The sequence below is a fragment of the Ursus arctos genome, unplaced genomic scaffold (assembly GCF_023065955.2).
Source record: "Ursus arctos isolate Adak ecotype North America unplaced genomic scaffold, UrsArc2.0 scaffold_28, whole genome shotgun sequence".
NCBI lineage: Eukaryota > Metazoa > Chordata > Mammalia > Carnivora > Ursidae > Ursus > Ursus arctos.
Window position 1 is genome coordinate 485,321 of NW_026622963.1, and position 22,060 is coordinate 507,380.

At 38.2% G+C, this 22,060-nt stretch overlaps 1 protein-coding gene across 16 annotated transcripts in view; it reads right to left on the minus strand.

Moving 5' to 3' along the window:
* Positions 1-22,060, minus strand: part of HERC1 (HECT and RLD domain containing E3 ubiquitin protein ligase family member 1) — a 179,786-nt gene that overhangs the window by 47,190 nt on the left and 110,536 nt on the right. For 12 of the 16 annotated variants that reach the window (XM_057303693.1, XM_057303702.1, XM_057303698.1 and 9 more), the window contains 7 exons: positions 19,977-20,153; positions 14,078-14,317; positions 13,630-13,713; positions 11,117-11,637; positions 8,997-9,772; positions 7,250-7,448; positions 4,994-5,154 (listed from right to left, as the gene is read on the minus strand). In XM_057303693.1, coding sequence (XP_057159676.1) covers positions 4,994-5,154; positions 7,250-7,448; positions 8,997-9,772; positions 11,117-11,637; positions 13,630-13,713; positions 14,078-14,317; positions 19,977-20,153 — 2,158 coding nt within the window. The remainder of the gene's footprint in view (positions 1-4,993; positions 5,155-7,249; positions 7,449-8,996; positions 9,773-11,116; positions 11,638-13,629; positions 13,714-14,077; positions 14,318-19,976; positions 20,154-22,060) is intronic. The other 4 variants (XM_057303694.1, XM_057303695.1, XM_057303700.1 and 1 more) reach the window with 3 other exon arrangements.

A 22,060-nucleotide genomic window follows, 5' to 3' on the forward strand; every position in this document is an offset into this window, starting at 1 on the left:
ACTTTGATTGCTTGAGTTAAGCTGGTATCTGCCAGGTTTCTTCACTATAAAAGTACTCTTATTTTTTCCCCTTTGTAATAAATATTTGTTGGGAGGAACTATGAGAATATGCAAATATCCCATTCCTCATCAAAGTTAGATTCACTTGCACCCACTGTTTATTGGTTGAATTATGATGATGATGATGGTTGACAAATGAGGATTTCCTAATTCTATCATTGCTTTCAGACTTATCAGTTTCCTTTCTCCAACAGCGTAGGGTTGCAGATTCTCATTGTTTTCATGAGTTATTATATGTTACTATAATTATGATTTTTATTTTGATGCCCCAAATGTCCCAGATTTGGCTAATGGAAGCCCCTTCAATCTGGTTTCCATATCCTTGAGGCATGTGCCCATCATTCTCTGAGCACGTTATCACTTTCTGGTGCAAGCTATTCCAGGCTCATCTCATACTTAACCCTGACATCAGCCATGACTACCAGAAGATCAGGGTTCCCTTTTAGTAAATAATGGTATTTAGAAGACAGGATCTTGGCACTAGGTATGCTTATTGCTACTAAAGCATCACTGCTTCTAGATCCTCTCCGTGGACAGTGCTGATGGAAGCCCTCTGTACTCTGCATGGCCCTGAGCCCTGGTGCCGAGCTATGTGGACATTTCCTCCACAACTTGGACTCCAATACCCTATCCCAGGCCACTCCTACAGACAAGAAGTTTCCCTCACTCCAGTCTGGCTAATACCCCCAATCTGGACAACTACGCCACCCACCTCCCAAATCCTGCTGGCATGAAAGCCTACCTAGCTTGGCCCCACTTAATGTTTTTGAATTGAATTAGGAAGGAAAGAGGGAGAATGACAACTTTCATTTTTGCTTAAAAAATGTCACTACTGCTACAGTGGTAATAGGCCTGATACATCTGATGGACTTCTACTTCTAGCCATGATGGAGTAAGAGAGACTGGATTTACCTTCAACGACTAAAACAAGAAATAGAATATATCAAATGATGGTCTGTGGACAATGGACAACAGGTTGTGTAGGACAGTGATTCCTGAGAGAAGGAAATCAAATTAGACAAGGTGTACAACTGCCTCAGCCCATTTTCTGGAGAGAATTTCCAAGATGCAGTTCTGGGAGGGCAAATTCAAGCTAAACTCAGGGGTTATCTGAATTGAAGAGAGAGGAGTAGAGAATTCAAGGTTGCTAGCATTCAAAGGGTAGAATACCAGAAAAAAGAGAGATGTATGGAAAGAAGAGAGCTGCCTGAAAGTGAACTCCAAAAATGTGGTCTTTCTCTTTCCCTCAAGTCTTCGGCTGATGCTAATGCAGCAGCTATCCAGAGCTGGGGAAAGAATCACCAAGAAAGAGCAGGCAGAACAATCCTTGGGGCTTACACCGGGTTGGGAAGAATTTGTGTTATCACAAGCCAGAAAGAAAAAAAACCCTGTGATACACTAGACACTGGGCAGAACATGAAGGAAGGTATTGGTTCAGTGATGGAGAAAAGTTCAGCCAAGGTGAAGGCTGTCCTGCTCCCTCCTAACAAAGCTTAAAAGGAAGCCTTGAGAGAATCACATTATTTGCAAAGTAATTTAACTGTATCTTTTAACAAAGCTGAAATATATTTAAATAAGTACAAACTATCCAGCACCCATCAAGGTGAAATTCACAATGTCTAATATTCAATAAAAAAATCACCAAACATGGAAAAAAAATACAATTCGAAATGAGTTGAAAAAATGAGTCAATAGAAACAGACCTAGAAATTAGATAAATGATAAGTACGGAAGGATATTAAAACAGGTATAAAGCTGATGCTCATTATTTGTGGACTCCATATTTGAAAATTCATCTACTCATTAAAGTTAATTTATAACTCCAAAATCAATACTCATAGTGCTTTTGCAGTCATTTACATGCACACAGTGACAAAAACATTTCAGTCTCCTGACACATTTGTTCCCAGCTGAGACAGAACAGGTGATGCTCTACATTCTTGTTTTAGCTCTGAGACTGTAAACAAGTCTCCTCTTCGTGGTCTATTCAGTGTCATGTGTTTTGCATTTTTGTTCCTTTTGTTGGTGATTTCAAGCATAGTGCTGAAATGCTGTCTAATGTTTCTAAGTCCAAGAAGGCTGTAATATGCCTTATGGAGAAAATATGTGTCAGATAAATTTCATTCAGGCACGAGTTATAGCGTTCTTGGGTCATGAGTTCAATGCTAATGAATCAACAATATATATTAAATAGAATCTTTTTAAATAGAAACACACAAAACAAGGTTATATATTGATCAGCTAACAAAATGTGACCAGAAGTTCACAGAAACCCAGCTTGTATTTCCCTTAGGAGCAACAGTTCAGTTTTCACTAAGTCAGTGTTCACAAACTTCACAGAACATAACTATTCTAACAATGAAAACTGTTATTCCAGGCAGAGAAGGCAGAGAAAGGATTAAGCATGTTAAAAACATAAAGATTAAAAAAAAAACCTATATTCAACTTCTAGTTATGAAAATGACAATATCTGAATGGAAAATACACTGGATGAGATTATGAGCAAATCAGACACTGCAAAAGAAAAGATTAATGACCAGAAGACACAACAACGAAAACTACCAACAATGGAAACACACAGAAAAAAGACAGTAAAAAAAAATCAAAGCATTAGTGATCTGTGGGACAACTTAAAGTGGTGTTGGATACACATAACCATAGATACTTAAATGGAGGAATGTGACAGAAAAAAAGTCTGAAAATATAATGGATTAAAAATTTCCAAATTTAGTGACAACTATAAATTCACAGATCCAAGAAGCTCAACAACCCCAAGCACAAGAAGATTGAAGAAAGCTACATCAGGGCAGGTCATAATCAAACTGTAAGCCTAGTGATAAAACACAAAAATCTTAAAAGCACCCAGAGAAACAGGCATATTATACCAAGATTAGTATTATAGAAAATTTACCACTGGAAACAATACAAGACAGAAGATGGTACAGGACCTTAAGTACTGGAAGAAAAAAACTGTCAATCTAGAATTCTATACCCAGTGAAAATATTTTTCAGAAATGAAGGTAAAATAAACTCTTTCAGATATTTAAGAGCCAAAAGAATTCCATCACTAGCAGATCATTACAAGAAATGCTAAAGGGAAAGCAGAAGGAAGTAATACCACATGGAAATATGGATCCACAGAAAGGAATAAAGTATCTCAGACCTGGTAATTATGTGGGTAAATATAAAATACACACTTTAGTTTTCAAATCTCTTTTGTTTACAGCAAAAATAATAACAACGTAGGAGTGCCTGAGTGGCTAAGTTGGTTAAGTGTCCTACTCTAGATTTCAGCTCAGGTCATGATCTCAGGGTCATGAGATCAAGCCCGATATCAGACTCCGTGCTCAGCGGGAAATCTGCTTGAGATTCTCTCTCTCCCTCTCCTACTTCCCCTCCCCCCCACATAAATAAATAGATCTTAAAAAAAATAACAATGTATTATAGGGCTTTATAACATATATATCAGTTAAATGTATAATAAAAGTTCAAAGACTGAGAAAGGCAAAATAAAAGCATACCATTTTTAGAATTTTTTTAATATACATGAAGTGGTATAACATTACTTGAAGATAGCCTATGATAATTAAAGATATCTACACCTGAAAGTTCTCTATAAAAATACAATACAAAGCATAGCTAATAAGCCAACAAAGGCGATAAAATGAAATAATAAAAAATATTAATTTAATCCAAAGAAGGTAGAAAGAGAGGAAAAAAAGAACAAAGAACAGATGACATGAACAGAAAGATGATAAATTTAAACACAACCATACAATTAACACATTAAATGTAAATGGTCTAAACACACCAATTTAAAGGCAGAGAGTATCTTGTTGGATTAAAAAAGCAAGACCCCCCCCCCCCAAAAGCAAGACCCAACAACAGGCTGCCTTTATAAAACCCATTTTAAATATAAAGACACAAAAAAAGTTAAAGGTAAAATGATGGGAGAAGACATATGATCCTTACAGTAACTTAAGAAAATAAGAAGTGGCTATATTTATACCAGATAATGCAGATTTAAGGGCAAAGAATGTTACCAGGGGTAAAGGCAGTCATTTCATAATGATAAAGAGGTCAATTCATTAAAAAGACATAAGAATCCTAAATATTTATGGACCTAAAGAGAATCTTAATATACATGAAACAAAAACTAATAAATGAAAGAGGAAATAAACAAATCCACAATTACAGTCAGAGATTTCAACATTACTCTATCAATAATTGATAGAATAAGTAAACCAAAAATCAGTAAAGATAAAGAAGACTTGAAAATAACAATCAACCACCTTGACCTAACCAACAATTTACAGAACACTCCACTCAATAATAGAATGATACACATTTTTTCCAAGTGCACATGGAGTATTTATCAAAACAGACCATATTCTGGGCCATAAAATAAGTCTCAACAAATTTAACAGAATTCAAATTATACAAGATATGTTCTCTGATAACAATGAAATTAAATTAGAAATCAGTAAGAGAGAGATATCTGGATAATTCCTAAATATTTGGAAACAAAATAACATACTTCCAAAGGATCCAAATTGTCAAAGAAGATACCCATGGTAAATCAGCAAGTACTTTAAAGTGAATGAATATGAAAACACAGCATCTCAAAATGTGTGGGTTGCAGCAAAAGCAATGCTTAAGGGAAATTCATAGCACTAAAAATGCCTATATTAGAAAATAAGAAGGGTCTGATAAGACTGATGTAGAGTACACTATTTCTCTCCCAAGTAGCCATAATTCAATCTACAGCTTCAAAATAGAAAAGACAGTTCAGTTTGACAGGACAGACTCCCCCCCTTAATTAAAATCACTGTTTTACCTTCAATGAGACAAAACACAATGCCCAAGTTATCAAGTCCCACATATCAGGAATGCCAAGAGGTTTGGGTGTCATAGTGCATGACAGCACACACACCTGTGCGGTTAGCCGGCCTTGCTGACTGGGAATCGGGAGAAGTTAAGCTTTGCCTCCTTCCTACTTCATCAGAAGGAGAGGTTGGTAACGATGATATTGGAGGAGTCTGTGCACGACGTGTGGGAAGTACAGTGGTAGTTGGGTAACTAGAGAACATTTGCCTTTAAGAAAATAACAATGGTTAGCATAAAAATCCAATTAGAAAATAATATATACATCACAGTCCTCTTCTAGAAGAACATTCAACCTGGAAAACCATATAAGTTAGCTATAGTTTAATGGGGAGGTGAGAAAGACTCCCAATAATTTGAATAATCATCTAATAGGATATTTTTTACTATAAAAGTAGTAATACCATATTATTTCTTCAGCAAAATGCCAGCAACATAGCAGGTGGGGGGAATACAGCAATTAACAAAATAGATTTTTAAAAAATCCCTGCCTTCACAGAGCTTTCCTTCTACTATAATACCAAGATGACAGCAGTATTTTGATAGGCATACAGTAGTTAGAGAATAAAGACTATTAAAGACAGCTAACTTACAGTTACTTCAAACATAAATTTACTAGCTAGCCATGAAATTATTCACATGAATAAAGTAATAGTCTATAGGTAAGTTATGGAGAGAAAAGGTAACTGCCCAGTCAGTCACCCAGCACAACTGAAAAACAGCATATGAATGGTATGCCAGTTGTCTAGAGGGGAATGGCAGGAGAGGCAGCCCCTCTCAGGCTGAGAAGGCAGATGTTGGCTAAAGAATAAGGTTCAGGAAGATCCTCACTGACTGTTTACTCTTTAGATTTGTCCAACAAAACTAGTAACTTTTTAAGAATCAAAAAAGCACTGTCTACCCAGTGGAATAACTGATACAATGATATTCACAGAGGGGGCAGCTGTTTCCGGATTTTTCTAGTGTTAAATGATGTTTAGCTAGGCAAACACGACTGCAGCTCTAATGTAGTCCCAGCCAACAGTAGGCAAAGGCTGAGAACAAAGGAGGAGTCATGAGGTCTGTGAATGCCTGTGAGAGTAAGGGAATGTTATTTTACCAGTGAATCTCATGCGTGCACAGCACAGCTTGGAAGGCAACGAGGATTAAAAACCGTATTAGAATATCCTATTATTTCTCTCTTCTTTCTTGAACAGAAGTACCTCCTGGAACTGTCACTCAAGTGAGAGAGCTAAGATGTGTGAGGACTGGGCAATGGTAGCCGCCAGGGTGAGTGCTCCTGCCCAAGGCCAGAGCAGTAACTCTCAGTGTGTGAGCTCAAGACCACTGCACCAGAATCATTGGGGACCCTTAATTCAAATGCAAACTGTGTGCCCCACCAGACCTACTGAATGAGACCACAGGGAGATATAGCCAGAGCTTTAAAAAGCCTCCCAGGTGGCTCTTGTGGACACCAAGACTTAAGAAGCATTATGATAATCGCCCCCCCTTCTATGCTCTAAGATGTTAGTCCACACACTGGGAATAATAATAACCTGTCAATTTAGGGAAGTGGGGAAAGAAAGAAGAAAAAGGGATACTAACCATTCTACTGCCCTTTATTTCACTTAAGCCCTAGTTAAGGGAGCTCACAAAATAGTCCCTTCCTAACAATTTTCTCTCACAATTTTTCATTTTGTGTATATACCTGGCAAACTGAAGCAAAAAGAAACTTAAACATTACTTGGAATTTACAAACCTACTAAAATAGGGTTGGCTGAAGAAGTATCATAAGACATGCTCTTTCATTTGAGTAGACCTGTTTGATCTTACAATAAGAATAAAAGTATAATTAAGAAATTATGCTTAAAAGGAAAATAACCTGAGAAAATTATTTCCATGGAAGTGAGCTCTATCTTGAGGCTCTAATATTCAATACGAGCATTTACTTTTTGAGGAAAAAAATATTCAAAAGCCTAGCCCCCACCCCCCCCCCAAAAAAAAAGAAAAGAAAAAAGAAAGAAAGAAAGAAAGAAGGAAAGAAGATTATTATAAGGAGATAGACTGCTAGAGTATCTGATTGTCAGTAGCACTGTCAGGGTGATAGGTCTGGGACCACCACTAAAATGACTGTGAGACTTTGAGCAAGTTATTAAACTTCTGAGGGACATTCCCAACTTCAGCAAAATGGGTTTGACTCTATGATCTCTTAGGTTCCTTCCAGCTCTAGAACGCTTTTAGTTGGGCACATTCTTTATAAGAGAACGACTGTGTGATCAGAATCACAGACATCAATATGGCACAGGTTAAAGGTCAACCTCCCTACCTGAGAAGACTTAGTGGCATCACTCCTGGGGATTCAGATGCAGGTACTGTTTCTGTGTCAGTGACTGGAGTGGTCGCAGTTGTGGTGTCCTCCAGCGAGCTGCTCATAAAGGACGTTGTGCTCGAGGCGGATGGGCTAGTGGTAACTGGTGTCTGTGCCTGTTGGGCTTGATCACTTTCTTCAGCTTGTTGATCAATCTCTGTAAATCAAGGTAAATAATAATAAAGTATTAAGGATTTGTTTCTTCACAAGTAACATGTGAATGGAAAACTTTTTACATTTAATTTGAAAAGTTTCCAAATATATTTCGTAAGTACCAATTTCTATGAAATATTTTTTTAATTTCTTGCATATCTACATCCTTGTATTCACTACTGTACCCATTATTATAAACTCTACAGATAATAAGGTAACAAGCTTTTGCGATTACTCATTTTTTAGAGAAGGTTCTCTTAAAAACAAAAAAGTCTCACTTTTGCTTGTAAGATTTGGCTAGAGCTTCTCTGCTGATATCTAATCACTAAAACTGTGTTTCCTCAGCACTTTGATTTTGATGCCTATCTTTAGTCTTCAAACATACAGATGAAGACATGTAAATACATACATACAAATACAATACAAAATTAGACAGAAACCCCATGCTCTAAACAGGGCAATGCCTCACAAAATAAACTACTCCCAAGAGTTTTTAAAAAATTAATTAAAATGTCTAAGAGCTTACAAAGTATTTATAAATTTTTTTCTTATCTGATAAGGGAGCTTACAAATAAACATAATATCAAGATAGCAGTGGGGCGCCTGGGTGGCTCAGTCAGTTAAGCATCCAACTCTTGATTTTGGTTCAGGGTCATGATCTTGGGGTCATGAGAGCAAGCCCTGCCTCTCGCTCCATGCTCAGCAGGGAGTCTGCTTCCCCTCTCCCTCTGCCTTTTGCCCCCGCCCCCTGCCACTTGTTCTCTCTCTAAAATAAAATCTCAAAAAAAAAAAAAAAAAAAAAAAAAAAAAAAAAAAAAAAAAGCACTTGCCACAAAGATAGCTCATTCTATTAGGGTTGCCAAATTGCCACATGCCTTCATGATCATGATCTTAATACTCCAATTCGTATACAATATGCACTTCTCTCTGCCTATTTACTGTCTAAGCTATGAAAGGAAGAAAGGGAGTAAGGGAAAAGGGAAGGAAGGAGGAAGAGCAAGGGAAGAAAGAAAAAAAGAACTGAAGTTCCATGAGGGCAAGGGACTTTGTTTTGTTCAGTGCCGGCTCCCCAGAACCAAGATGAGTACCTGGCACATAACAGACACGCAATAAACATTTACTGAATATATCTCATTTTTATCTCAGAATTCATATTATCCCGAAAGCTGAAGATAAAATAAGGTTTTTTTCCCAACAATACAGAATCTATAAAAGTAGTACTTTAAAATGTCTCTGAGAAGTTATCAGAATAATATTTTGAACCAGATCAATAAATATTTGAGTACTTTTTGTGGCATGAGTTAAGTTTTACAAAATGCAATATAATTAGTAAGTTCTATGCTTGTGTAGGTTTAAGATAGAAAATTATAAGTAGACAGATAATTATTAATATAAAAGAAACAAAAAAGAACTGTTTGCCTTACAAAGGAAAAACAATGTGAAAACTGCTTTGGCCAAAAAAATTTTTTATAAATCACTTATGGAATATATCATATCTGACACTGTAAATAATTTCAACAACACAAAAGGAAAAAAAAAGCAGATAACATACCTTGCTTAATTTTGCCCCCAAACTGGTCTTCCAAGAGCCCATGGACCACTAATTTATAGATCATGGCTTGAGCCCGCTCCAGATCAGCTAATCCCAACGCTCTCTTTATGGGTGACCGCATGACTGCTCGCTTCACCATGTGTCGCATCAAGAACTGCAAGGCCGCACGCATCTCCACATCTTCATGAACAACTGGAGAGCTTGCACAGTCTGAGTTATGGCCATTTTCAGCCAGCACTTTTGGTATCAGCAACAGCTCAGCATATTTACTACAGCCAAGAAGAGCACTAAGTGATTTCATAGCACCAAGGTAGAGATAGGACAGCTGGACTGCTCGGATTTCCGACTGGGCTATGTCATGGTTTCTGGATATGTGTTCGTGATTTTTTCTTTTTCCTTCTGCGACCTGATGTTGGGATTCCACACTGGGCAGTGCTGAATCTAAAGAAAAGGAAGCTATTTCGCTGTCTGATTTGGAGGCTGTGGTTCCCTGACTTTTGACATCATCAGACATTAAGCCTGCTCGCATATCTACGGCAGATTCACTCTCGGTTTTCTGCTCCACGTCCCCTTTCTCCTCAGATTCATGTCGGTGTTTCTTTTCATGTCGCTTGGTGCTCTGTTTGCCCATGTCTTCGTGAATACCAGTCAGATACGTGAGGTCCAGCAACACAGAAGCCGTCAGGCCTCGGAATCGCGCCACATCAAAAGGCAGTGGTTCACAGGGTTCCAGATTATACAATGGAGTATCACTAGGCGACCAAAAAGTTGGGAAGCTTTAATAAAGATCAGAATGACACAGGAAGAAGCAAGTGAGGGATAGACAGGAGGAAGGTACAGAAAATAATGTAAAAAAAATTAAGATGCATCATGTACACAGTACAAAGAATAATTTACACAAACTAGAGAAAACATTACAGAGAGAAAAATGAGTCTTTTATGAGAAAATAGGGAGATGTGATGACAAGTGCAAAAGCAATGAGATGTGCATGTATTTTCAAGTCAGAATATTCACTAAGTCTCCACGGCAACCTTTCAACCCTGCCATCATAGTGTGAAAACAGCCACTGAATACCTAAATGAATGGGTGTGGCTGTGTGACATTATTTACAAAAACAAGAGGTGGGCCAGATGTAGTTTGCTATCCCTGACGTAAGCTATTTGAAAAGTTGTATAACAAAGTTCACTTATTATGTGGGTAATGACTATAACCTATTCTAGAGGTTCCAAGACTTTGTTGTCATTTAAAAGATTACCTTGTAGTCTTCAATTAATGCTTCTAATTTGTAGCTACTGTTAGATTCTAAAACAGTACTGCCTTCAAAGAATACTTAAGAACTACTGTCTTAGATACTGTCCCATGTCATATTAACACTAGAGAGGAATCACTTTAGGAAGTATAATAGTTACATATTATGATTAATAAATCACATTTTCAAATGAGGCAACTATGAAGAATCATTAGATAAGTGAGTCCCCTTATCAATGAAGATACTTGATGCATTTCCTTTGAAACATGAAGTTTCCATTTCACACAAATCCTATGTGATTGCAAACATATCTAAATGCTTTTAAGTATATAGTTTGTGTCATATAAATGCAATTTCCATATCTACCCAAAATACTGCACACTGAGGGCATAAAAATATGTGCTTTAAAAAAAAAAAAAGCAAGAGTACCTAATATCACAGTTAATCCAAAACTTAATTTTAGTCACTCAAATGTTCCTGCCTACATTCAAAGCCCACCTACACAAAATGTAATTGACAAATCTGCTGGCTGGCTTTTTTCTATCCCAGTGTGTAATGGAAATGATCAAAAAGCAAGCAGCCAAATGAAAAACAGAAAGACAGATCCCAGTTAAACCTAAATAAGTGAGCTTACCATTTCTTCACAAAACAAAACAAAACCCATATATTTTATAAACCACTAGTATTCCAGGGAACATGGGTTTGAGATATATTCCTTTATGAAATCATAGTACTCATACCCAGCTGTATGAAAAAAAATTTTTTTTTAAACTGGCAGCTCAACTAAAATAGTTACTCACTGTCCATAGGCAATGGCCCATTTCACCATTAAATACTCGTTTGCTAAAAGTGTAACTCAACAGATCATACCTGATGGTAATTTCTGCTTCATCCCATTGGACCTTGGCAGACGTGCTGCCCTCTTTGACCACTCCCAGCAGCGTGGCATGGCGCCCAGTTTGCTTGTGAACACACCGACCTCCAACTCTAAGACCAGCATCAACTCCTCCTATCACTGCCAGCACAGGCCACACCTCTATGCAAAGGGTCCTCAGCTGCGGCTCTGAGAGGTCAGCAAGGCCATGTCTATTATGTTTACCTTTCTCTTCCTCTTTGCTCTCCTTCTCCTCTCTCATTTCATTTTCCTCTCGGCTTTGAACCGAGCGGCTTTTCTTTAGCTTCTGACCTGACTCTTTAATACAAATCTTAATTTTATGCAGCCTTTCCATCATTTTTTTGTTAATGCAGTAAGTCCAACGGTCTGTTCGGTGAAGGATACGGATAAGCTGAATAGTGGCCTCCGCCAGCACTGCTGCTACTGGACTACAAATAGGGTCTCCTGGAAGTAAGTCTCGTGGTGTGCCACGCATTTGCATATCACAAATTTTCACCTAGAAGGAAAAAAGCCGGCAAATGTGTGATATTAATAGTTCTCCTAAACTACTGGTCACTATAAATTCTAGCACATGTAATCCCATGTTGAACTAGTGTCTGGTCTCCTAATATATGTATATTATACCACTGGCTGCTGATAAGGAGTGAGCAAATATTACAAATTTATTAAGTTAGTAGCAATATGGTCCTCTGAAAAACAAGCTGCCCTGTCATTTAAACTTCCTCCTATAGCCTGTGAATATCAGAGCTGTTGTGGCCACCCAAAAGATGGGTTTAGACAAGCTGTATGTGACTGATTCCATTTACTCCAAAAAAAAAAAAAAAAAAAAAGTCTTGAGAATCTGTTCACTCTCATCCTTAAGACAAGTCCTGAGGCCATCTTACAACTGTTCAATAGGCACAAAGATAAAATTACAAGTCTAGATAACTGGGGTATTTTCAATCTACACACATTTCAAATAAGACCCTAAGGTTAAAAGAAGAGCAAGACATGGGTTCAGGGGCGCCTGGGTGGCACAGCGGTTAAGCGTCTGCCTTTGGCTCAGGGCGTGATCCCAGCGTTCTGGGATCGAGCCCCACATCAGGCTCCTCTGCTGGAAGCCTGCTTCTTCCTCTCCCACTCCCCCTGCTTGTGTTCCCTCTCTCGCTGGCTGTCTCTATCTCTGTCAAAATAAATAAAATAAAATGTTAAAAAAAAAAAAAAAAAAGAAGAGCAAGACATGGGTTCAAATCTTAACTCTGCATAATCTTGGGAAAATTATTTAATCTCACTAAACCTCAGCTTTTTCATCTGAAAAAAACTGCATTAATAATTAATATCTGCCTCTTATGGTTATTTTAAAGGTTAAATGAGACTATGCATATAAAGTACTTATTAGTACAGTGCCAGATACACAGTAGATTGTTCAAAAATACGTTAATTACCATTAATATCGTTTTTATCACAGACTGTGAAACTTATCAGAAAAGGCTTCTGGGCAGAATAAATTGGTTGATACGCAGACCAAGGTTGAATTAATTTCTTCAAGGTTCACAGATGTTGGGGAGCAAGAGGCCATCATTTTGCATAGAACACAGCAGAGCCTAGTTTGGGCTGAGAGAATATCACCGGGGAAAGGGTGGTATTTCCCCAGTACTGCAGGTACTGACTGGCTTGTCTCTTACTTCATCTCCAGTTTTGTTGACTACTTGCTCAAGAGGCAGTTTCCCCTCTCTTATGAATTGCTAGCTTAAAATTATACCACCTTGCCGATTTTTAAAACATATTTAAAAACATATAATAAAAGGTAACTTTTATGGTTAGGAATGATCAAGTCTAGCACTTCAACCGTAGAAATATGACAGCGTGAAAACTTTGTACTACAAAATAAGTAGAAATTCTGGAGACCAGAGCTCGTTGACACTACATCCTCAAATGAAAGGATGTGATAGAAAACAAATCCACCCATCAGCACAGGGAGACCACAAAGAAATTTGTCTCTGCCTGGGTGTTAGATGAGGAGGAAAAAAAGTTTTTAGTGAGAAGGTATCTCTTTAATACTGTCTTCCTGAAGGTTTAGGGTTCAAATTTACACCATCTATAAGGTATAAGGACCCCCTCAGCTGAATGTACCTCAGGTTCCCCATCACAACTAGAACTTCCATTATTCAGCTAATAGTATCTAATTACATTTAAGATTATTTCTCGATCTCCTATACGCACAACTACCAATGAACCAGATTATTCCTAAACTGTTTCCTATAATTCCTATAACTGAAAGGAATTATTACATTCAAATTGCCAAAGTATCAAATAGTGTCTTAATGAAGAGTAAAGGCACTTTCTGAAAGTAATCTAACTTTCTAGGAGAGTAAAGTACCTAAGCCAGTACTTTAATGGTAGAAATAGCTTATTCTACTTATAAACTCTATCAGATCCTAACAAATATTAATTTAAAAAAAGACAGATATTCTTTACACTTAAGTATAAAGGTCTGACGTTTCGTTACCTTTTCCCCTGGGTTGCTACTATAGAACATTACACACGGGTACAACTCTGCTGCATCCACATCTTCAAAAGCTAATTTGGGCTCCTATAGTGTGGCAGGGGCGATAAAAAGAAATAAGAATTTTTTTTTTAATGTATAATATCCAATCACATTAAGATTCAAAGCTTTTACGAGCCAGAACACAATTTCCAAGAACAAATCTCAAATAACATTGCTAACCATGAAAATCCCACATATAACAAATGATCCCAATTTATTCATCTGCTTCGTAAGTCTGACTGGGATTTTATAATCTTTCTGTTGTTTGTTTGGTCCTGGTAAATACTAAAAGAACCGAAAGGTATTAGAGTAAAAGCAGAGAAGAGCGGATAATCTATAAACTAAATAACTGAGTTGAGTATAAATAAAAACAAGAAAACATGCAATGCTTGTGAATGAGTTTCAGTACCTCTCCGTTTTTCCCAAAGGAAATGGTCCTGGCTTCCATGTCTAGCACACAGGTAATGAAATCTCCTTGAGTAAAGCTGGACAACGTCAGAGTCTGTTCTCCATTGTGATAGAGGTTGCCACTGTAGGCCCGGTAGAGCCACATATCCGAGGTAGTACGGTGGTTAAAGTCATGTACTGGCCAGCGAGAAACTCCGACACATGTGCCTTCATTACCTCTGTTTTCCTTCACAATGTAAAACTAAAATGAAAGTGGTAATGTTCACTAATATCCAAAAAACCTTAGATACTATTAATTGCATAAATCAATACTGGGGAATATGCTCATAAACAACATTGGTGCATTTATGGGAATATGGTAAGCTTATTTCCAGCCTAAGTGAAAATAACATACAAACGAAACAATTTCATCATTTTATAACAATTTTATTTTATTTTTTACTTTTATTTTTTTTAAGATTTTATTTATTTGACAGAGAGAAAGACAGCCAGTGAGAGAGAGAACACAAACAGGGGGAGTGGGAGAGGAAGAAGCAGGCTCCCAGCGGAGGAGCCTGATGTGGGGCTCGATCCCAGAACGCTAGGATCATGCCCTGAGCCAAAGGCAGACGCTGAACAACTGCGCTACCCAGGCGCCCCCCATTTTATAACAATTTTAAAACAAATGTAATCTCTACCTGTAAAACATTGAGAGTAACATTTGAGTACTGATGAGTACTTATTTAGAGTAACCTTGAATGCTTTAAATAATTTTAGCTTATATTTCAATTATGAAGCTGAAGAAGTATGTCCAGTCCAGAAAATCATTAATGGAAAGCTTCAGTTCTTTACAAATTTTCTAACTACTCTTTTTTTTTTTTAATAATTTTTATTTTATTAGTCACCATACAGTACACCCCCAGTTTTTGATGCAATGTTCCACAATTCATTATTTGCATATAACACCCAGTGCACCATGCAATATGTGCCCTCCTTAATACCCATCACCGGCCTATCCCAATCCCCCACCCCCCTCCCCTCTGAAGCCCTCAGTTTGTTTCCCAGAGTCTACAGTCTCTCACGGTTCATTCCCCCTTCTGTTTACCCCCCCCTTCATTCTTCCCTTCTCTTTTATGTATATTTCTTTTTTTTTTTAAGATTATTTATTTATTTATTTGACAGAGATAGACAGCCAGCGAGAGAGGGAACACAAGCAGGGGGAGTGGGAGAGGAAGAAGCAGGCTCCCAGCGGAGGAGCCCGATGTGGGACTCGATCCCGGGACACCGGGATCACGCCCTGAGCCAAAGGCAGCCGCCTAACGACTGCACTACCCAGGCGTCCCTGTATATTTCTATGCAGAGAAGAGTTAATATAGCAGGCCTGAAGCTGCCTTTTTTTTTTTTTTTTTGGACAGGGAGAGAGGGGTGGGGAGGAGCAAAGGGGAAGGAAGAGAAAGTTAGAGGAAGAATCTTAAGCAGACTCCATGCCCAGCACAGAACCCAGCATAGGGCTTGATCTCACAACCCTGAGATCATGACCTGAGCTGAAATCAACCGTCAGATGCTTAACCAACTGAGCCACTCAGGCGCCCCAAGACTGCTATATTTAAAAAGCCTGCTTGTAACATTGGCCCTTGGCTAGTTTCTGGGAATTCAACTGGTAAACAGTTTCCTACAGTGATACAAAACCTTCCCTAAGCGATAAGGGTAGCTCACCAGGCATACAGTGTTTGAACAATACGGTTTATGCTGAAACCTGCTTTCCTCCTGGGAGTCTGGAATTTTGGTATATTCGAGGCAGAGAATACCTTCATGACGAGACCCTGGTAAAAATCTTGGGTACTAAGTCTCTAGTGGGCTTCCCTAACACACTAACATACATGTTGCTGTACTTGGTTGCTGGGACAAGAGCATATTCCATGTGACCCCGCGTGGGAGGGAGAGAACATAGAGTAGCATGCACATGGATTCCTCCAGATTCCACCTTGGTCTTTTCCCCTTTTATCCAGCTTTGAGTCCTTACTCAAGGACTCAAGGACGGTTACAATAAATCTTAGTCATAAGTACAACTATATGCTGAGTCCTATTGAGTTCTACCAAATCTTTGAATATAGGGGTGACCTTGGGAACCTTCAACACAGTAGTGGCAACAAGAAGATTCATTAGAACTGACTCATTAAAATATAGGTACAGTGTTATTTGGAGAAAAAAGAGTGAGATAGAAGTGGGAAAAAAAACTATGGCATCTGGTGGCTAAGGAGTTACACGTGCTATGAAACAGCAGGTGAACTGCTATCTGTTGGGAGAGATAAAAGTTACCTATGGAACTCAAAAATAATAGAGCCGACCATAGAAGAGTTAGCTCACTGGCTCCCATGACTGCTTTTGGCCTTGCAGTCAGCGTAAAATTTGTGATGTTCTCTCTTGTGGGTGGGAAAACAAAGGGCCCCAAACATCCCTACCAATGGGCTTTGGATGGGCAAAGAATAAAAATTAATTTGCAGTTGTCTTTCCTCTGGGGGGGTAGGGGAGGCGAAGAGTTCAAATCTCCCTGAAGGTGAGTTCTGCGTAGACCAAAAATATTACAACTGTGTGCTGTGCTTTGCTCCAAGTAAGAGGAACAGAAGTTAAATCAGTTTCCAGAGCTGGAACAAATCCTTAAATAAAGAAAAAAAAAGAAAAAAGGGAAAGAAAATAAAATAGAAACACCTCTCCAGTTATTTTCTTTAGCCTAGATGCTTCCACTGCTGTAGCAGTGCCCCTGACCCAAACAATTACCCTAAATTTACTGCTAGGACTTTGAGTAAACTTGAAACCTGAAGGGGAAAAGTTTTAAATTTTTAAATTAAAAAAAAAACCAGCTTTGTTTTGTGGCTATTGCATCTAGATGTATGATAAAAATTGATGTAAAATGCTAAAGGCTTACAACTTCACAAATGCTAAGGGATCGTCCTGATCAGGGAAAGCTGCAAAGGAAAAAATATTAGGGAGACTCAACTTCCTTGTTTTTTGCCACCAGTGGGTAAATTTAAACTCTTTTGAGTATCAGAAACAAAATAAGTTTCCATAACTGATGATTTTTTGCTATGATTTTTGCTTATTGGAGCCTCTGAAAAAAAACGGAGGCAACATATAAAGAGTGATAATCTCCAGACAGAGATACACAGACATACCTTCAGAGTTTTAAAAAGCAGTCTTTACTTGCCATTGAGATCATCAGTAAAATCCGATGTCTGACTTTTAGAGGCTAATGATTTTCTAGCCTAAAGTGCATATTTTTGACTGGCTAAATTTGGACTCGAAGACTGACAAGGCAAAAGGAGCCTAGAAAAACCTTGCTTGTCACCTGGAGAAACACAGTTTGGTCTGACAGCCTCTAGGCTTCATTGCTGCCAAAAAAGTTGCTAGCTTTTTAGAATCCTGAATTTACAGATTCTAATTGTCTGAACCCTACTCTAAGCTAAAATGCGATACTGTCCTCCGTGGGCCATTTCAACCCCACATGAGCTGCGCTCAATTTAAAAGCAGGAACTGGCCCAAGAACAAAACTCAAATTCTGGGACTGTTGCAGATTTAGGACTCCTCTGTGGGGCCACAAACTCTGAAAACATCACAGATTCTGGTTGGACTGTCTGGGTCACTTGCAGATGCCCCTAGGAAAGGGCTTGTCTTCGATGGAACCACCAAATTTTGAGCTAACTGGCTCCACATTTCTGTCACAGAAACTGATTACAATCCTCTAGCCTGCGATTCCTGCTGAAAGCTGTATTTAGAGGAAGGCATACCACAGGGAGTACGACCTTGCCATCCACTCTTAATCGAATGGGCCTTCGACCTCTTTTGGGGACATCCCACTGCTGTTGGCTTATTAGCTTTTTAGATTACTTGCAGTTTGCAACAGCAGACTGATAGCTGGACTCTACATGTCTCATCTTTCTTCTGATATACTCATCTTAGTAAGGACTTTTATTAAAAGAAGTTCTTCCAGTGTTATACGCAACTAATGAATCATCGAGCTTTACATTGGAAACCGGGGATGTACTGTATGGTGACTAACATTAAATATAATAAAAAATCATTAACTAAAAAAAAAAAAAAAAAGTTGTTCTTCCAGAAAGAGATTGATCTTTTCTAGGCTGTTCACTGGATAAATGATTAGGATAAAAGAGTTAAGAGATTTTAAACCTTTTGAAAAAAAAAACAAACAAACTGGGATTTTATCCTGACCAATTTCCTGACTAACTACTCTGGTTAAGTTGTATGAAAATGTTTTTGTGTGAAAATTCTTTTGTCCTTCCACCCAACCTTTCTGGACAAAAGGTCTAAGTGAAGATTAAAAAATGACTGAAAAAATCTGAAGTTATAATTACTAAATGGGACCTATGATTTTAGGCTAAGGGAGGAAAAAAGCCAAAAAACCCAGACACTTGGGAAGTGTGGAGGAGTGGGGAGGGTACTAATGATCTTTGTTTTTCAGAACTGTTTCTCTTAGGGGGAAAAAAAAAAATCCATGTAGTCTTGAAGGCTACTGTGAGTACTTCAAATGCAACCTGATTGCTGAGCCTCCCATCAAAACTGATAGACTATAAAAACAGGAAGTGGCCCTAGCCCCTGCACATTCCACAGCACGCCTCTAGATGTCATGATGCTCTTGAGGCAAATAAACTGATATCATAGACAAGTAAAACCATTTAACTGACTGCCTTTAGGCAGTCCTTGAGTCCCCACTGACTCTAAATTATTCAAACTGCGCTGGGAGCAGAGAGTGGGAGGTACGCCTGGTGGAAGGTCACACTGGGGCCCTGTTAACTGGTTCTACTTAATACTGTACAACCTGATTAGGGGTATTCCAACAATCATAAACTCTGTTTCCCGGGACAGCACATATGCCATCTAGAATTGTAGTTCTTGTGTGTGTACCCTATCATGACACTACATGAGCCCTGGACTGGCCAGAGCTGTGCTGTGCTGTGCTGAGCTGATGCCTAAGCCAGTTAATACAAAAACTTAAGGACAAATCCACATGGATTTTTATAACAGACCTTTACGGCTAAAGGGATTTGTTTTAACTAGCTAAGTCTAAGACCCCCTAGGAAGCATAAGTGAAGTCAATAGTACAAGTTGGTCTCACCCTGCTGCCAAGAGTTCTACTGATAATAATTTTACTGTACAGAGACGGTGGCCAAGAGCCAAGGGGGAAGACTATGCCAAAAAGGAACTAATATAGCAGAGACTGCCATGCTTAGAAAGGCCTGCTTGCAATGTTGGCCCCTGGCTGAACTTTGGAACTAGACTGGTAAACAGTTTCCTTCACCGATAAAAAATTACCCTAACTGATAAGGGTGGCTCATTGTGCCTAGACTGTTTTGTACGACAATATCCTTTAGCATAAACACCAGCTTTTGCTCTAGGAATCTAAAATTTTAGTGTCTTATCAGGCAGAGGGTATGTGACCAGCACCCAAAAAAATCTTGGGCACTGAGTCTCTCATGGGCTTTCCTAGGCAGAAAGATCACACAGATTACTATATTTTCATGGCTGGGTATGATCTCTGTGACTCCTCATAAGAGGGATTATAATTTTTTAACTGTTCATTTAAAAAATTTTTGAGGTAATTTGAGAAGAATTTATAGAAGAGTTACAAAAATAACAGAGTTCTTGTATAACTTCATTCAGTTTATGTTAACATCTTACATAATGATAAAACATTTACATATGATTTTTTTTAAGTAGGCTCCCACCCAACATGGGGCTTGAACTGACAACCCTGAGATCAAGAGTCACATGCTCTACCGACTGAGACAACCAAGTGCCCCTACATATGGTTTTTTAAAAAGTCTTTGATAACATTTTTTTATAAGAACCTGGGGAGAAAAGCACGTAAAGACAAAATGCTAAAAACTACTTAGAATTCTACATACCTTCCACTGATAGCATCCAGAAGTTACTCCAGTTGATGCCAATCCATATCCTTTTCCTCCACTGCCATGAGTTAAAATCTGTCCATTCTCTACCAGGCAACACTGAGCTTTCTCTGGGTCAAATGATATTTCTTGTATAGGAAGATTCTCATCTTCTTCCTCTAAATCTCCCTGCTTCTACCAAAAAGGAAGCTGGGTCAGTACTTTAGGATAATCCCAATATCAGTTAATATATATTCTAAGACTTGTTAGTTGGAGTCCACAAATATTTATTAAATATCTACTATGTACCAGGTACGTGCAAGCAACGGGAACACAATGATAATATAGCATGGTCTTTGTATAAAGCTTAAAGTCCAATTAAGGGCCAGAGAAATAAATAACACCAGTATTGTGAGAGAATAACAGAAGTTACGTGACCAGTATAGCAGAAAAATAAAGGTGTAAGGGTCTAAACATGCTTGGGAAGGATAAGAAAAGTATTCAAAAGAGGATGACTTCTGAGCTGAGACCTAAATAATAAGAAGGCATTCAGCCATTGGTCAAAGAAGAGAAAGGCATTTAGGGCAATTATGTAGAGCATTGTGCCAAAGGATGGAGGTACAACAGAGTTCAGTGATTTATAGAAATGGCAAGCAGTGTGGAATGTCTGGAGGATGAGACTGGCAGAAACGGAGGCTAGAAAGAGAAGAAACAAAATCATGGAAGGCCCTGAATGCCATTTAAAGTTTGAACTTTACAGACAATAGGGAATGCTTATACAAATTTATATAGAGGATCTCTAATCAGATCAGTGTTTTATAAACATTGTTTTACCATGATATACAGGATGAAGGCAGAGAGATCAACTAGAAGATTACTGCCAGAGTTCAGGTAAAAAACAGTGAGGACTTTAATTTATTAACTCATTCAATGAGTATTTATTAAGCATCTACTATGTGCCAGGCATTATACCAGGTCCTACATATTCAGCAGTATATTAGATAGATAAGGTCTCTGCTCTCATAGAACTATACATATAAATAATAAAACTTATATACATATTAGTAAAATATATAAAATATACAAACTTTTATATACATATAAATAGTTCTAAATATATATATTTCTAATATATATTAGAATATATTTCTAATAATTTCTAATATATACATATATATTTAGAACTATTTAGAACTCATATTTTAGAAGGCAGAAACAGAAGATACATAAAAAAATATCAGGTATGTGCTATGTCGAAATTAAAGCAAATGATGTAACAGAGTATATGACAACTAACTAGGTTGAGGATCAGGAAAGGGCGCTCTGAAGAAGTGATAATTAAGTTGAGACCTGAACAGTAAGAAGTTGATGTCTGAAAATCCTATCTGAGGAAGTCTTCTAGGTAGAAATAGCCAGTGCAAAGCATGAAAGAAGGAACAAACACAGTGTGTTCAAGAAACAGGAAGAAGGCAAGCTGTTCTAAGCATAGTGAGCAAAGGGGAGAGAACAAGTAGCTCTAGATTTTATCCCAAAAATGATGAGAAACCATTGGAGGGTTTTAAGCATGGGACCGACACGGTATGATGTACAATTTAAAAGATCACTCGGAATCCCACGCAGAGAATGGACTGCAGGGAATTAACAACGAAAACAGACCATTTACGGGGCTACCGCACAGTCCACACCAGAGATGATACTGTAGGCTTGGGACAGGGCGATGGTAGAGGAACTGAGGAGGTGGGCAAATTCAAGGCCTATTTTAAAGAGGAAACAACAGGACTTGGAGATGTTATGGATGGAGAAAATGGGGAAGGGGAGTGGTGACAGAAAGAGAAGAATCAAAGATGACTCCTAGACTTTTTAGTCAAGTCACTAACTAGAAAGATAGGAAAGCTGGGGAAGGAACAGTATCTGATAGAACTAAAAATGCTATTAAATTGGAGATGCCTACTAGACATGTGGTAAGGCAAGTAGAAGGTGAAAATGTAAGTCCAGAATTCAGGGAAAATGTTAGAAATGGAATTAAAACTTTGGGAAGCAATGGCATATGGGTCTGGGTGCAGGAAAGGGAATGGGGATGATGGTTGAAAAAAGAAGGGGTC